Here is an 18,338-nt window from a genome sequence, read left to right on the forward strand (position 1 = left end):
GTTATCTTCTTAAAAGAGGAATACAAATTTTGTTTGTTTCAGCAAGGATTTTTTATAAATGTAAATACCAAACTTTGGGGGTTGGATATGTCAATACATAAAAATTGTGTGATATGTATGTAAATTTGCCAAAATACCATGTTCTCACAATTATGAATTAAATGTAAGAATTTGTGCATTAACAACCATTAGATCCCATTTTAGTCGTTTATTGGGGAAAAAATACGACAGGACTAGCTAATTTAGGGTCCGTTTGGAGCAACTTGTGGTGTTTCAGGATAAGCTGCGCGGCTCGCGGGCGGACCGTAGGGGTCGACCCGCGGCCTGTGTTTAGTATAAAAACTCAAACGCAGTTTCGGATAAGCTGATGAAACGCGCAAATCAAACAATACGGTAGCATTTTGAAAATGCCGTCCGCACTTATAAGCTACCTCAAACGGGCCCTTACCTTCATGATGAAATTTAACGTCTATTTTTATATTATTAATACTTCAAAAGTTATTTATACTATTATAAATATAGATATAATGAAAATATTGAGTAAATAGGTAGAAGCATAACTTCTATTTTTCTTTAGTTTAATTAGCATTTGTAATAAAAAGTATTAAAATGCTTAATATAAAGATTACCAATATAATTATATTTTAATTATCATAAATTCTGTCAAGCATCAATAATCAAATATTTCATGTTAGTCTCATGTCATTAAAAAAAAAAAAAGTTAAGTAGGACTTTGAAAGACAAACAATTTCAGTCATCAGTAAAAAATAAAAATAAATCACAAAATATTTACAAGCATAACATAAAAAATCAAGAAAGCTGACTGTAAATCAGAGGGCAGCTCCTGCTTACAGTGAAAGTTCTGCTATCTCTTTCATAACTTGGGTCTTGTCTGCATCAAATTGCACGTCCTCTGCAAAAAGTGAAATATACCTTACATACATACCACCCAATTATTATGCATTTGCATGTCTAAACGCCTCTATTTCAACTCTCAAAAAGTGAAATAAACCTTATCATGCATAAATAAGATGGCATTATGTAAGAATTGAAATTTTGTGGCTAGATATGTAAATACAGAAGAATTGAGTGGTATTTATCTAAACCCTCCTTATTTATAAGCCGGTATCAGAATTTTTGATCTAAGCTTAACATTTATGCAAATATATTGTAATCTTTACACACAAAAAACAATAAATAAAAAGATGAACTAACCTTTCTCTAACTTGAATTCACCCAGGAGACGAAGAAGCTTGTTTTTGTTAGTCATTAGTATAGTTCCAATCTCAGCTGGTTTGTTTTCGTTAGCAACAAATAACTGCATTGCAGGAAGTGCTAAATAAGAGCAGTAATAATTAATAAATGTGTACATTCATCAGGTAGAGTTTTTAAGGAAATAGTACCTTGAATACATGAAAGGCTTCTTTTTGTATGCTCTTGCTCTCATGCTGAGAATAGAAGTTCATCAAATATAAGGCATTGCAAAAAGCTGTTGGAGAGTAAAAAATTTCTAAAAATAGAAAAAAAGGTTATGTTTTGGACACATTTTGAACAATAATATTAGAATTTGTGGATTTAGTTGGGATGATATTCTTCATGAAATTTTGACATGTAGCGCAATATACGTGGGTGTTGTTACGAACTTGAGTTTGTATTTCACTTATATCATAATAAATTCAATTTTGTGAATTTCAAGGGGGAAAACAAAAACTCACCTACATAATAATTAGTGGAGAAACCATGGAGGTGCTAGGAGGGGCAAGCACCGCCCGATAATACAACAACAAGCTTTTATCCCACTAAGTGGGGTCGGCTACATGAATCCTTTTTCTTCATTGTGTCGTATTGAGTGTTAAATTTTCATTTAATTCTATTATATTAACATCATTTTTTATACAACAAGTCCAATTCTTTCTAGGTCTGAAAATAATATATTTTAAATTTAAAAATTATTTTATATTTATTTTTAAAATTTCTAAATTTAAAATAAAAATATTTGATATAACATCTTTAATCTTTAGAATTTGATCATGATATTTGAAGTTTTATTTGAGATTATGTTAATAGATTGAGCCATCGTTTTTCTTTCCCCATTATATAATTTATTTTCAAAAAGGCCTTAGAATTTTCTTTGAAAATAAATCATGCATATTTTTTTCATATTTTTTTTACAAAGCCACATGAATGTCCTAAATCTAATATTCTTTTAGAGTGAACGTATTACAAACTTAGAAGAAAAAACAATGATAATAAATTTTCATTCATAAATCATGTTAGGTAAAGAATCAAATTCTACATAGAATCAAATTGTGACAAAAAATAAATCATCATAAAAAAGATACTACTATAGTATAGCATCCTTATAAAGTTATATTTTCAAAACTACTTTAGATACATAATTGCAAGAGAAGAAAAATCTATTTAAAGAGCATATTATACAGTTATTGATTCTTAGTTCTACATTAGATCCTTGAGAAGTATACTGAATGAAGGTTTAAAATTGAAGATATTTGTCAACTTATAAATAAATTTTATCTCGTAGCCTTCAACTATACCAAAAAAAAAAACCTTCAAAACTCAACGAAAGCATGTTAAAATTGAAAATCATCAAAATTAAGTTTTCAGCGTCTCTCTATAACTTTTGATTTATGTCAAATTTTAGCTAAGATAATAAAATCAGTAATAAAAGATGAGACATATGGAATATAAAAATAAAAGATGATCTTTTTATAACTTTAATGATAACAAATATTCAAAAGACATCACAATGATTTTCAATGTAGAATCACTACTCGATGATCTTGATACAATGAAAATACGTCGAACACAATTTAAAATGCGTAAGCATAATGACTACATTAAAAGATGTTTTTTTAATTTTATTTATGCTTAGGTATTTGGTTTTTTTTATTTTATTTTTAATTTATGTTAGATATGTAAATACATAAGAATTGTGTGGCATGCATGCAAATTTCGAAACAACAACAACAACAACAACAAAGTCTTAATCCCACTATGTGGTGTCGGCATGCATGCAAATTTAGAAAAAAATAAAAAAAATAAAAACAAGAAAAATAGAACATAAATTTGATAACAATGAAGACTAGAATGCCACTCAAAGCTACCAAATTTTAAAATAATAGCAGAAATAATACTACTCACTCTCCATTTTTGCTTTCGAAATAAACTGCATTAATAAGAAAAAAATATCATACTCTTAGAAGATTCATTGGAAGTATCAAGTTATCCTTTGAGTTGACATATCTTATCATAACTGGAGAATTTGATCGATCCAGCAACATCTCTCCCAAAAGCTGAAATAGCACAGAGTTTTAGGAAAACTTCACAGCAAAGAAGGGATGGAAAACATTTCTACCAATTTTCATTACAATAATACAAGAAATGTAAAGAAGAAATACGACCTTGATAGCTTGTCTGACTGTTACATAGTTGGTAGATGATATCAACTTCTCATTATACTCGGTGAAAAACTGAAACAAAGGGAAGTGGGCGAAAGAAAATTATTACATTAGTGAATAATGTATATTCTTATATTACTGATGAACAAGTATTGTTTGCATAATTACAGAATAATATTAAAAAGAAATTTGAGACATCACTCATAACAAACAATTAATGATTGATCCATTATTGATATACACTCCACTATTCAGATAATGTGTGATATTCAACAAAAATAAAGTTCATCTGAAAAAAACTACATTCGAAATAGAAAATAGTTTGTATTTTATTGAAAAAAAAAATACATATAGAGTAAAGTATCAAAATAGTCCCTTGACTATTTAAATGGGATCATTTTAATCCCAAAGTGTATAAAGTGCTAAATTAGTCCCTGGCTTCTTTTAATGGGGGGCTAAAATGATCCTCACTCGGAACTATTTCAACACATATTAAAAGATCATGGGGACTAAATTGACACTTTTATAAACACCTAGACTCAATGACACCTGCAAAAAGTTAGGGGACACTTTTATATACATACTATTCAGACATAACAAAGCCATAAAAAGGATAAAATTCAAGTAAAGCCTTGAAGATTTGACTATATTCATAAAGAAGCCCAATAAAGATAAAGTGATAGCTCTTATAGTATATTTAGTTGACGCGATCATAGTAGGAGATGATATCTATAAAATAAAAAAGGTGAAAAATCAAATACCAAAAGATTAAAGATCTCAGAAGACTCGCATACTTCCTTGTAAGCTCCCGGATGGGTAAAGGTTAATGTGAACAGTGCACGTCTCCCTTCTGGTATTCCTGGTACTAGGGCGGTTATTCATGATGAATAAGGAAATGGTATTGTGGCTGTGGGCTTTTGTGGAACTACAAGCTATACTTTCCATTCAAAAGATTTATGAACCGTGGATGAGGGACTACAAAGGTATTATTGTGGAAGGAGACAACTCCAACATCATGACGCTCTCGCAAACCACATTGGATAGAAAGCATCAGCGGAATCAACCCAAAACCTCACCTGATTGGCTTTTCTCTCTACTTTCAAACAGATTCTTTTTTTGTCACATACATAGAAAATGCAACAAGGCAGCTCATTTTTGTGCTAAGTTTGCCTTGCAAGATAGTTTTATTTTGAAGCAAATTAGTGAGGGTAGCGATCATTCCTCCGATCTTTCTGAAGATAGAGCCCATTTGTAAATGCATAGCTGCTTTTTGCACTCTTTGTACCTTTTTGACCTTTTAATGAAATTTACCTTCAAGGAAGCTCCTCACCTCTCAATACAAGTACACTATTGATCTACTAAATGAGATGGGTATGATCGTATGATGCCCTCAAAAATTGCAATTAACAAACACCACAAACTTAGTGAGACAAGCGATAGCCCAAAAATTGACAAAAGAAGGTATTATTGTATCAATAAAAGGATTGAGAGCTTATCTATCTTGACCACAAGACCGAACATGATCTATACTATAACCATTCCAAGTCAATTTATTTATGATCTTTTAGAAATGCATCTACAAGCAGTATAAAAAACTCTTCAATATCTGAACACGATACTAGGAAAATATAGTGTAGAAGGCTCCATTTAGAATCATGCAATGATGATGATTTGGTAGAGCCCCTCACATATAGAATGACTACTATTGGTTGTTGTAATTTTAATGTGAAAATATAATCATTTAGAGAAGAAAAAATTATTTGTCCCTAAATCTAGTGTTGAAGTTGAATTCCATGAAATGGCCCAAGGGATAAGTGAACTATTATCGATCAAAATTATCCTGAATTATAGGAATAGATTGAAAATATATCGAGTTATACTGCAAATAAAATCAAACATCAACTTTAAACACAATACAGTCACACATAATTGAATCAATTCCATAGAAATCAATTGACGCTCATTTTTTTTAAAAAAAAAAGTCAACTAATAAACATCACATATGTTCAAACACAATAGTAGGTTGAAATCAAAAGATTGACGAGCTCCAATTTCATAATGTCACCTCCAAGTTAAACATAAAAAATGTCTACACTACAAAGTTGAGTGTGGGCAAGTCTAATAGCCAACTTGGAAATCCCAAGGTAGCCACCCATCTTGCCATCTATCATTGGCAATTCATGAGCCTCAAGGGGTGGAAATACTTCTCATATTTTCAGTAAAATAAATATATAAAATATCTTCCTTTATTTTCAATAAAATTAATAGTTTCCGTAGGTAAAAATTACTGGTTGTAATCTAGAATCTTGTTGTATGAATGGAGGGATAGAACCCCCTACAAAATACACGCAAAACTCAAAATCATTTCTACTCTCATCATCTTTTAAATCAATTCATTTCATATCTTAATTATTATTGAAATGATGTTTGGTACTTCAATAAAAATAAATTACAGGCATTCATATACTTTATCTATACTACCATAAAATAATGCATAATGTTCAACTAAAATAAAACCTTCTTAAGAAAAGTCATAGGTGCTTATTAATTTATTAAGGGCCCTACTTAAAATAGCAATTGAGTTAGTGATTATGCAAATAATATTATTTTAATCATACAGAGTAGATCCCTTCAGCCACATAATTGTGCGCTGCAATGCAAAAATTCTGTAATACCAAGAGCAGCATTTAATTGTTACAATGGAAAGATCAAACTACCAAGACCATATTTAAATAAGCTCAGTCAACAATTCACTTGATTGCCATACGAACCTCAGAAATTCAGAAGCTTAATTAAAAAATACAGCAGAAATCTCAGAAAAATTGAATGAAATCTTCAATTGTGCATTCGCTAATTTGCACTTTGATAAAATACTTCAACAAACATTTTTTATTTAAATATATAAGAATACTGCATGTGTTTAAAAAGTCTAAAAATTAATATTTCAAGAAAAAGTTCTCAAAGAGCAAAACAAAAAAATACTAATTAGATGTTGCGAGAAATTTTAGATGATTAAAGAATGGCATTGCAAGTTGGAATTACATTTTAAATTTATATCATATTGCAAATAATTACTAAACTAAGTTATTTAACTCATCACATTACTTTCTAGTTTAGGAGTTGACCTTACTTTGAAAATGCATCAGGATAATCTTCGATATTATTGCATAGAAGATAAAAGAGGACTAATTGACTCAAAAGTGATAACATACCCAATCATAATTTTTACAAAGATATTCAGCTACAGTTGATTTATGCCTTGTCATGAGCTCCTGCAGGTCAACGTAAATCATTATCCAGTAAAGTTAATGATATTCAGAATTATGGCATTACTTTCATAAATCAAAGTCACTGTCTCCAGAGTTCTGTCAGAAAAATCTAATATAGACAGATTTCTTTTAAGTTAATCTAACAATCTATTCAAAAAATAAGCAATTTATTCAAAAAAAGAAAAACGCATACATTTACAAGAAAAGCATATTTAGCAATGAAATCATGAAATAGTCAAAGGCAGTATTAACTTACTAAAAAGAAAGAATACATATATTTCAATATTGCCAAATGGTATTGTTTCGTAGAGCAATCATTGATGCATTTTTGCAAACATAGAAGGCTCAACTGATGTATCAAATCAATGCAGAGTTTTTATTGTAATGACAAAATAACATTGAAAATGAGGCCCACATGTACTAAATGAACCATGCCTAAGAGGGCTCTAATTATTACAGAGCCATTAAAAGAAGTTTCAATCCATGATGACTTGCCAAATCAAATTAGATGTCATCATCATCATTAGTGGGAAACCCCCCACGTAAAATGAAGTGAACTCTTAAACATCGAGGCACATTTTGGTGTAATGGATCGAGTTCTGATAGAAAGCGTAAAGTTGAGCTTGCTTGCATAAGAGCAATGGGTGACCTCTTGAGGAGTTACACTGATAGGTTAGAACCATGAGGTGATTAGGCCAAAGCGAACAATATCTAAATAGGTGAGAGTTCGGGTTGTACAAATGGTATCAGAGCATTGCACCAATATGAAAATGGGAATTAAGAGTGCTATACAGAACAAAACGCTATGCCATGGGAGACATCTCTTGAACCTAAAGATGAAACAAAGCTAATGAATGATTCTGGATTAAGAAAACTAATGAGGATATTAGTTATTTAAGTGGGGGAGATTGTGAAACCACTTAAGTAGAATGAAGTTGAACTCTTAAACACCGAAACGTCCTTTGGTGTAAAGTTTAGAATTTCGATAGAAACTCCAAAGCTAAGCATGCTAGCATGAGAGCACTCCTATGATGGGTTACCCCTTGGAAGTTACACCAATGACGCAAAACCGTGAGGCCATTAGGCCAAAGCGAAAAAAATCTATATGGGTGACAGTTCGAGCTGTTGCAATTAGCCTTATCCCAACTATTTGGGATCAACTTCATGAATTTGTATTCTTCATCCGTTCCTGCTAAGTCTTGATAAGGAATTAGATATCTTCTTTGTAAATCATTATGAACAACTTTATCCATATAATCTAAAATCTATCACTTCTCCTTCGTAATGCTCTGAAACTAATAAGTTTCTCATATATAAAAAAATAGTCAAATCTGCTTTGTATTGATTGGCTAAACAGTCCATAGAATTAAAGGTAGAATTAAAATTCATTTTGCAGATTACATCTTAGTATACGCCCACTTAACCACTTGTGTTACATTTATACTAAAAGTAAACATAACTCAGAATCAGCCTCAGCACCGGATTTCACCTACATCAGGACAAAGAAAACTAATTGCCAAATAATCATCACTGCACCTTAGTTCTCTTAGCATCTCAAATAATCAAAACAACCTTCCATTTTGAAATCTTCAACAAAACATAAGCGCTGTCTATTTGTGAATATGCTATCAGTATATCGTACAAACCACATTATGCAATGGAATTATTGCTCAACTTCTTAGCTCTCTGTGGTGAAAAAGATTTGTGAAGTTTGATTTTTTTTTCTTCCATCGGGAAAGCCACACCACAAAATCAATAATTCACAAATTATTGAAATTGATCCAAGATCTGATTATAGGAGATATAGTTGAAAATCTTAAAACCCTAAATCCTTTATCAATTCTTTAGTTCTACTTCATCTATGATGATTGAGCCTCTTTTGATGTCCAACAAATCCTATAATAGCTGAAAATCCACACAGTAACACCTTCCTTAGCAACACAACTTCTTTTTGTTAACATTTATGATTATATTCTTAGCATGTCGCACTCTTTGCCTTGAATTTAGGTGGTTTTTGGTAAGCAATTTTAACAAGGATTTATGTTGGGATTTAACGTAAATCCGTCAAGCACAAAAAATAGATGTTAAATCCCACCGTTTCGTTAAATCAAATATTTCATCCGTTTTGATGTAAATTTATTTACTAAATCTAATTATTCGATGGATTTAACAGATTTAAGTGAGAAAGAAAACACACCTACCGGTTGTTGCTTCTCTCATCACCAAACACTTCAAAGAGATTTGCCAACATAAATCCCATCTATGTTAAATCTTGGGTGTAGCCAAACACCCCCTTAATTTCTTGTGAATCAGGTGCATGGTTACTTAGTTACTTATGATTGCCTCTTCCAAGAAATTGTGGCTTTATAATATGATTGATGCCTGATTGTTTCCCCATTATCCATTTTCAATTTTATTTTTGGTGTCCTTGCAAATTTTCATTATGGAAAAATGCTATGATAAAGAAGATAGGGAATGGACTATGCTAATTTTTTTCTCTTACGAGATTTTTAATGTTTATTGGATGGTTTGAGATATGCAAAATGCCGATTTATGGTTTTTTCATTTTATGTAAGTAGCTTTGTCTTTTGTGTACGCCTTTTATTTGGATGATTTCTAATGAACCGTCAGATGTATGCAGTGATTCTGGTAGGCCTTTGGGCTTTGGCTTATATTTTATGTTCAAGTGAGCATACTCAATATGTACACTTTAACTGTGGCTAGGGGTTTTGAGCCAAAGTTTAGGTTATTCAGCATTTGATGATGACGTTGAAAAATTAAATAAAGTTCAAGGCATATAATGATATTAACCGTTAAATTGGAGTGCAACTTTTTGATCTGTATAAGCATAAAGTTTCTTCTTTCTGAGCATTTTCATCGAATCATATCCTTTTTGGGGTACATTTTATGCTATCTATCAAATATAAAGACTTGAAGTTATGAAGACGTCAACAACTTGTTTGCTGCTATTTTTTTAGCATCTTCATTCCATAGATGTCTCTTATAGTCATTGATTTTTAATGCGTTCGTTATATCTATTTCAGTGTTTATAACTATAAGCAACTCCTTCGACATTGTTTGCAGGAATACAAGTTTTAAACTTTTGGTTATTATTGTAAATTAAATATGACTTTGAAAATTAGTCTTTACATATAATATGATTTATTGCAATGAAATTCCCACAATTCATTTCAATTAAAGGCGTTATAATTTGTTGACTTCTATGCATTATGTAAATTTTTAAAATTTGAAGATCTTAGACTAAGATCATATATTTTATATTCTTTAACATTGTTGCCATGCAAGCTAAATTGCTACGCTCCACAATCTGCCACAAATCTCCTTGTCACTCCTTGTTCTATCAATCTGTCCATCAATCCAAGTAGACATCTTCCAGATTCCCAATTTCGTAAAAATGAGAGGCAACTATTTTTCTTTTTCACATAAATATCATGAAACAAATCCAAAATAAAAAATAAAAAATCTTTGAATGTATCATAATCTTGTGATGCTTTGTCCGCATCTATAGTTCACAGTTCATAGAAAATAAATAAATAAATTTTTTTTATGATACCTTCATAGTTTGAAAAACAAGTATTAGCATTGATAAAGAGAATACGCCATGGGGAAATTGTGCCAAGAGAAAAAGATGTAATATGTATACCCTGAAAGTTACAAACACATCCGATGATATGTCAAAATTTGGAATTTGTAGATAGTCAAAAAACTTTTTCATGCTCTCAGACTCCAAAACAGACCTGCAAAGAATAAACTAAAAGCTAAAATAGAGATTTCAAAAAAGAAAATATAAAGTTAGTGAAAATCAAAATTCAAAAATATTTAGCGAACGTAATATTCAGCCGATTCAAATCATTTCAGATGTGTAGACAAGTTGGGACATGTCCGCGCACAACTCCTTTCACCTCCTTTAAAATTTAAAAATTCATAATGATGATCAATAGTGTTATTGTCGGCTTTGTGTGTATGTGTGAGTGTGTGTGGACAATAACCCTCAAATATATTCCTTATAATGGCGTCCCTAAGCTCCTCTAATAAAATGTTATGGCTCTATCCTTCTATCCTTTAAAGGAACATGAAGTTAGAATAGGAAATATAGAAATAATCTCATAGTAAGAATGCAATAAGGAACAATTGACCTAACATACATACAATATCAAGCAATAATTAACAAAGTCCTTGTTCATATGGAAAAGAAGATCAAGCACATGAATCACCTAATAAGTAATGCATTTACAACCTCACAAAACGGTTATCACTGTCACTCATAAAAAATTAAGAAAGAAAAACATTATATCAACACAATTATCATTAATTCATAGAGTAGAAACCCACAAAACTCGCATACATGATGAAGTTGAAAATGAATAAAAAAGGATCAATATGAAGCAAAATAATGAACATCCTGCAATTCAACATCCAATTGTGTTTAATACAATTAAGCTACTGAAAACCCGAAAATTTCCAGTCAACTAATGTTATTATACCTTGCAATACATTGATGTCTTATGCACTCCCTCAACATGGCGCCATAGTGCAAGGCAATGTCCATATTCTCATATCTGCAGATAAAATGAAAAGAGTGAAGGCAATATAAATTATTCAAGACAATCAAATCAATAAAAACAGGCCTTTAATTATTGTTTTAACAGGTTCAATCTCATGAAGTACTCAACATGGCTAAAAGACGAGAAGAATAAACCCGGATCTATAACTCAACAAGGCTAAAACTGGCCTTTAATTATTGTTTTAAAATGGCCTTGAATTCATTTCTCTCATAGTTGACAAAACTTGTGAGGTTTCCAGTATGTATCAGCTGGAACGAAAAGGAAAAAAAAACAAGAACAAAAAGAAGACAAGAAGAATAAACCCGGATCTATAACTCTCTATTCATATTCCAGAGAATACACAGATGCATCTACAGTAGCAGAAAACAAGCAATTTATACACATATTAGATAGTTCTAGAAATATTTAGTGATAAAGGCTAAGCTGTAATAAATGATTGCTAGTTAGGGTATTATTCTTATCATCCCCCGCATACTGATATTGAAAGGACAGATAGTCAGCCTTGTTGTAAGGACATTTACTGGTGTACAAGTATGACGATCAGAATTTAGAAATGGTAAACGATGTCACTTTGTTGTAATACATGAAAAAAAAGGGAGTTTGTTGGAAAAATGCAAAAAAGTTGTTTGGCTGTGGTAGCCATCGTTTGTTGAATTGTATAACCCAAACAATGATGCCATACCTCAGCATCAGCTTTGAAAGAGCAGAGAACACATTTGGAGGAGGAATGTGATAGAGCCCATTACAGCAAAGTTCTTGGGGGACTTGCTGTGTTGTTTGATCCTTAACGGTGTAACCAAAGGCATCAAACAGAACAATTTAATTATTGTCAGAGGCGAGTTGAGAGATAAAAACAAAATTGTGGAAAATATGATGCCAGACCTCAACATTGGCTTTGAAGGAGCAGAGAGCATCTTTGGAGGAAATGGGATAAAGCCCATTATAGTATGGTTCTTGGAGAAAGACTTGGTGGGTTGCCCGATCCATAATGGTGGAACCAAAGGCATCAAACAAAAGGATATAATTATTGCCAGAGGCTAATTGAGAGATGGAAACAAGAATGTGAAAAATATGAGTGTGTATAAAATTAGAGAGGTTTAGCTTACGAATTAGTGATGGCAGCAAACCTTGTCAGGAGTGTTGAATGGAAACTGAGGTATCATTTCCCATGAAGACTCAATCATTTCCCTGATTGTCTTCTGGTAGTTGAAGGTTGTTTAAGTCAGTTGTTAAGTGGTGGAGGCTCTTGTATCAAGATAACAATCGTTGTTTGAGGGCGTGGATTATGCGAGGAGGGTTGTACTCTAATTTATAGGTTGCAGCTTATTGGATTAATAGTTGAGACTAAGTATATGCCAACAATGAATGGCTATCTGCCCGGGTTTAATGCATATTTGGCAATGGACTGTCGTGTTGGTTTTGGATTGACAGGATGAGGGAGTGTCGGATGGTCATTGAGAGGTGGTGCTAGAGAATCTACTATGATGCCTATTAAACTGGGGTTTGCCGCGTGTTTGATTGGAGTATAGAGCAATTTGAAAATCTAAATAGTTGGATTTGGTAAGGATGTCTCGGGATATATTGATTTCTTTGCTATAAAGGAGAGAATACAACTCCACAAGGCTGATGGGAGTGGATCTAGTTTAGATAGTGGTTTTAAAGGCTTGGTAGTAGAAGGTAGGCCTTTAATAGTGTATAAGATGATGTCCTCTATGTCTATGTAGGAACCGACAACCAAAATAATGTCTACCAATGTTTTGATATGGGTGAGATATTCTGTCATAGTGCGAGACTTAATAGATACATTGTAAAGTTTGTTCTTGAGTTGAATCACCTTTGATAGGTTGGTGGCTTGAAATCTCCTTTCCAAGGTAATCCAGATCTCAAAGCAGGTGTTGAGATTAAGAATGCGAGGAAGAGTTGTCGCATAAATTATGGAAAATGGCTATAAAAAGATTATGGTAGATCATTTGCAAGTCAAGGAATTGATCCATCCAAGAACCATCGAATCTATTCGCCTCGATTAGTTTGAATATTTGAAAGCTCCATAGTAGATAATTGTCTTTTGTGAAAGAAATGTTGGTTATAGCCTCGACAATAGACATAAGGAATTTGAAGGATTTGAGGGAAGCAGGGATTGTGGGTTCCTGGCGAGAACAGTGTTCGGGGAGGAGGTAGCTAATTCATCCATCGAGAGGAAGGAGAATGGTATGAGGAGAATCATAGATGCAATATTTTTACGTTTCTAATACCATGACAGAACCCGTAGGTTTCCTTTATGCATCAGGTGGATCGAAAAGGTTGTCTAAGTCGATTGTTAAGTGAGTGGAGGCTCATGTATCAGATATCAATCATTATTTCATGGGATGAACGATGTGAGGAGGCCTGTATTATGATTTGTAGGTTGCGGATTATTGGATTGATAGTTGGGATTAATTCTATTTCAGCATTGAATGGCTATGTATCAAGGTTTAATGCAGATTTGGCATTTGACTATGTTGTTGGTTTTGGATTGACAGGATGAGGGAGTGTCAGATGGTCGTCGAGAGGTGGTGCTAGAGAATTTGACATGAACCTTACTAAACTAAGGTTTGCCATGTGAGTGATTGGAATATAGAGCAATTTGAAATTTTGAATTATTGGATTCAGTGAGGATGTCTTGCAATATAATGATTTCTTTGCTATGAAGTACATAATACAGCTCCTTAAGGTTGATGGGAGTGGATCTAGCTCAGCTTCTGCGTTTCAGGATAAGCAGCGTATCCTGAAACGCGGCCCGCGGGTTGACCGTGGGGGTCGACCCGCGATTTGCGTTTTGTGTAAAAAACCCAAATGCGACATGCAGTGTTTTCAAAAACGCGCAAACCAAACGTTTTCAAAAACACTGCCGCACTTATAAGTTGCCCCGTAAAAAACTCAAATGCAACATGCAGTGTTTTAAAAAACGCGCAAACCAAACGTTTAGACAGTGTTTTCAAAAACACTGCCGCACTTATAAGTTGCCCCAAATGGGCCCTTAATAGGAAGGGATACACCTTCAAGAGTGTACAAGATGACGTCCTCTATTTCTATGCAGGAACTACTAGCAGAAATAATATCAACTAATGTTTTGTTATGGGTGAGATAGTTTCATATTGTGAAACTTCATAAATACATTATTTCAAATCTATTCCTTGAATTGAATACCTTTGATATGTTAGTGGATTGAAATTTTCTTTCCAGGCAATCCAAATCTCAGAACAGGTGTCGAGAATAAGAATGTGAGGAAGAATTATAACATAAATTGTGGAGAATAAGGTTGCGCCAAGATTCTGGTCGATCACTGCCCAAGTGAAATAGGCAGGATTGGAGTTAGGATTCTCGCCTACATCCATGAGGGTTCTTGCAATTTGGGGAATTGATCCATCCAAGGAACCCTTGAATTCATTCACCCTAATTAATTTGAAGATTTGAGAGCGTCAGCGTGGATAGTTGTCTGTTGTGAGGCAAATGTTGGTTATAGTCTTGACATTAGCCATAAGGAATTAGAGGCATTTGAGGAAAGCGGGGACTGTGGGTTCCTCGAATATGAGGGAGGCAAGGGCAGCATTCAAGGAGGAGATAGTTGATTCGTCCATCGATGGGAAGGAGAATGATGAGAGGATCGGTATATGCAGTATTATTATGTCTCTGATACCATCACAAAACTCACGAGGTTTCCTGCAAGTGGAACAAGAAGGAAAAACATGAAAAATGAAAATACGGAAAGAAGAGTAAACCCAGATCTGTAACTCTCTATTCACAATCCAAAGAATACACACATCTATAGTAGCAGAAAACAACGTATTTATACAAATATTAGATAGTTCTTGAAATAGTTAATTATAAGGCCTAGTTTGTAATAAATGGTTGTTAGTGGGGGTATTATTCTTATCAATAATATCATGTAATTTCTTTTTTTTTCTTTTTTCTTTTTCTTGTGTTCAAAAGAAAGCATAAAGTGTTAATGCTCACCCTGATATTAAAATATCCAAAAGATCTTTGTTTTCTTCCAAATAATCAGAAGCAATGAATCGAGAGTGAACTTGCTGCCTTTGCAAATTTGCAATTACTTGAGTAGCATCTTTTCGAACCTACACAAAATCCAAATAAGAAACAACTTCAATGATAAACAAACAATAACAGATGCAAAGAAAAATCAGCAAATACACTAATTCCAACACTTAAAATTAAAAAAACACAATTATTTTGTTAAAACCATTGAAATTTAGTAGAAAAATACAGTGCAACTAAATCATGATGAATAATATCTTGCCAAACCGTCCTTTGAAACTAACAGTTAAGCATTAGCAGTCCCATATTAGGGGAAAAAATAAAGTTTTACGTACATACAACACAATTCTTATGTAGTTACATGTCTAACGCCTAAGCTTTAATTTTTACATACATACCACTTTACCCATGCTTGAAAAGGTGTATTTCACTTTTTAAAAGTTAAAATGGTGGTATTTTTTATGTGATGTGAAAGATTTGGGTGATATAAATTTAAGAAAGTAAAGTTTATATGTTAGATATGTAAATACATTGGAATTGGGTAGTATGTATGTAAATGGATCCCAGAAAAAAGGATATGAATGTACCTCGAGATTCAATTTTGGAAGGCAAGTTATGATTAGACGCAGTGTGTTTTCTCTGAAAAACTCTTGAGTCAATTGTGCACAAGCATCGGGCACTGGTTCAGCTTCACTATTCCCGTATAAAACATATTTCAACTCTCGAATAGCTTTACTCAGTTCAGCCATCTGCAAGAAATAAGTATAGCGTTATTAATGACACTAATAATCATAATGACCAACAATGTAGAAATGCAGGTGGATTGATATTAAACTCTTTAAAAAAAGGAAATTTACATACCTACAACTCAATTCATATGCATTTACAAATAAAACATCTACACTTCAATGTTTACATATATGTAGCACTTATGCATAAAAATGTGCATTTATCTTTTTAAAAGTTAAATTGGTGATTTTTTTTGTGTGATGTGAACCACCACCACAAAAAAAAAAAATAAGGTTAATCTCAACATATAAAGTGTATACATATCTAACACCCAAAATATGATATTTACACTTATAACAACTTGGACCTTGGTTTCATAAAAATATACATTCTTTTAAGAGATTGTGACCGATGGCGGTATTTTTTATATGATTTTAAAGATTTGAGTGGCATGCATGTAAATATGAATGCTTACATTTTAGATATGTAAATGCATAAGAATTTTGTGGTATTTATATAAATGCCCCTATAGTTTAATCCAGCATCTAAAATATGCAAAGGCAAATACTCAAAGATGAGCAACCAATGCCCTTTAGTACAAACAAGAGAGAAAGTTTGTGTTTAATTCCATTATTAAACACCAAAAATTTTGAAGCAGAAGGCTGAAAATTAGAAATTGGTATTTGATAATCTAACAAAAAAAAAACCTGCAAAAACTGACGCATGCAATCCATTTTTTTAAATGGCAAAAATTATAACATATTAAAAAGAACTAAAGAGCATGCAAGTCAACAAAAGAACACTTGAATTCACAAGGCTGGCAATCATAATTCAGCAACATGCGAATGAAATATATTGGACAAGAAATAGCGCCACAGTTATCCCAAGGCAGAAAATGTATAGCATTGAAGAAATCATCCTTTGGACACATTTCCACCCAAATATCATATAACTTCAGAATCAAATTCGGATCACCAACCAACACAGCATTACCACATAAGAAATTTCAAAAATACTTCATCCTCTATCATCCAAATGACAATGTGTTGATACATTTATCAATTCATCCGCATTCAATAATCCGAAACCTCAAAACAGCATAGTTCTTAATCTACCTCTCCTCGACTAAAATCCTAGCAGGTTCACCCTTCCCAGACCAAAAAAAGTAAAACAGAAGCCTACCTTAACATAAAACCTTGCAAAAAACCCAAAAACAAACAATATTATAACGGAACTACAGATAGCAGGGATCAATAGAAATAGAAGAGAAATCATACCTTCTCCTCGCGCTTGCTCTCCCGCAGATTCGAATTGCCATCAATGAAAATGAGGAGATCGCGAGTATGCCTCACAAGCTCGGTCGGCGTCCTCGTCTTGGGCTTGAAAAGCGCCTTCATCCTCTCTTCTGCCGCTTAGAAATTTCTCCCCAGCCGTAACAGAGGCAAGGCTTCAGGCGAGAACTAGAAGCGCTCAGATCAGCCGTCGGCCGCGGAGGTTACAGCCGGAGAAGAAGAGGGTACGAGCGTAGATTTCTCTTCGGGGCGAACCATAATAACGGGCGGCCATCGATTAGAAGCGCCGAAAGTGAGAGAAATGAACGAGATTGTGAGGCGGACAGAGGTAGCCGAAAGATGGACGCAGATGCGTTATGCGCTGTTGGAAAGTTTGTTTTCTTCTGTTTTTTTGTCTAAATGCTGAAATATGTAGTTATAATGACACGTGACTTTTCTAACATGCAATGAATGCGAAATAAGACTAAATATCCTCATTATATACACACACCTTTTTAGAAATATTCTCCAATAATTATTTTAAATTAAAATCTTCTTGTTATTACAGAAATATAATTCAAAAAAGATGTTAACATAATTGTTGAGCGTGTAGTCTCTCATTTTGAGATTACGTATTTGAATCACACATATTATTCTTTAGGCTCAATTTTTTCAAAAATTTAAAAAGAAATAAACTTTAAAATTTTAAGTAAATCGAAGATAAGAAGATTATTATCAGCGTCGATATGTTATCTTTCTTATCATTTCTTCAATTATCCTAAAATGCAGTTATGTAGTGCTCTGATTCGTCGAATATTATTGATGATTATTGATTATAAGAATGATGATTGTTTCAATGCGTTAACCAATGGGCACTTCTAAAGTCCGCAAAGAAAGATGCATCTGAAAGTTGTGATTGTGCTTCTTTATAAATGTTTTCCTTGTCAATTATGATAAACTCATTGCAATCTTCAGACAATTGGATTAGTTTAAGAGAATCATGACTTTGAATAACTCCGTCTCTTTCTACAC

General features: G+C 32.8%; 1 protein-coding gene across 1 annotated transcript; it reads right to left on the reverse strand.

The window, feature by feature from the left end:
- Positions 1-710: 710 nt before the first annotated feature.
- Positions 711-17,445, reverse strand: LOC110024547 (putative MO25-like protein At5g47540). Its single transcript, XM_020724574.1, has 11 exons — positions 17,313-17,445; positions 15,894-16,055; positions 15,268-15,386; positions 11,194-11,268; positions 10,353-10,446; positions 6,632-6,691; positions 3,423-3,491; positions 3,216-3,314; positions 1,404-1,448; positions 1,216-1,318; positions 711-913 (listed from the first exon to the last, which is right to left on the reverse strand). The coding sequence occupies exons 1-11, from the start codon at positions 17,430-17,432 to the stop codon at positions 849-851; spliced, it is 1,011 nt and encodes a 336-aa protein (XP_020580233.1). The 5' UTR covers positions 17,433-17,445; the 3' UTR covers positions 711-848.
- Between the last annotated feature and the right edge of the window lie 893 nt (positions 17,446-18,338).

Source organism: Phalaenopsis equestris, unplaced genomic scaffold (assembly GCF_001263595.1).
Source record: "Phalaenopsis equestris unplaced genomic scaffold, ASM126359v1 Scaffold000258, whole genome shotgun sequence".
NCBI classification, from domain to species: Eukaryota; Viridiplantae; Streptophyta; class Magnoliopsida; order Asparagales; family Orchidaceae; genus Phalaenopsis; species Phalaenopsis equestris.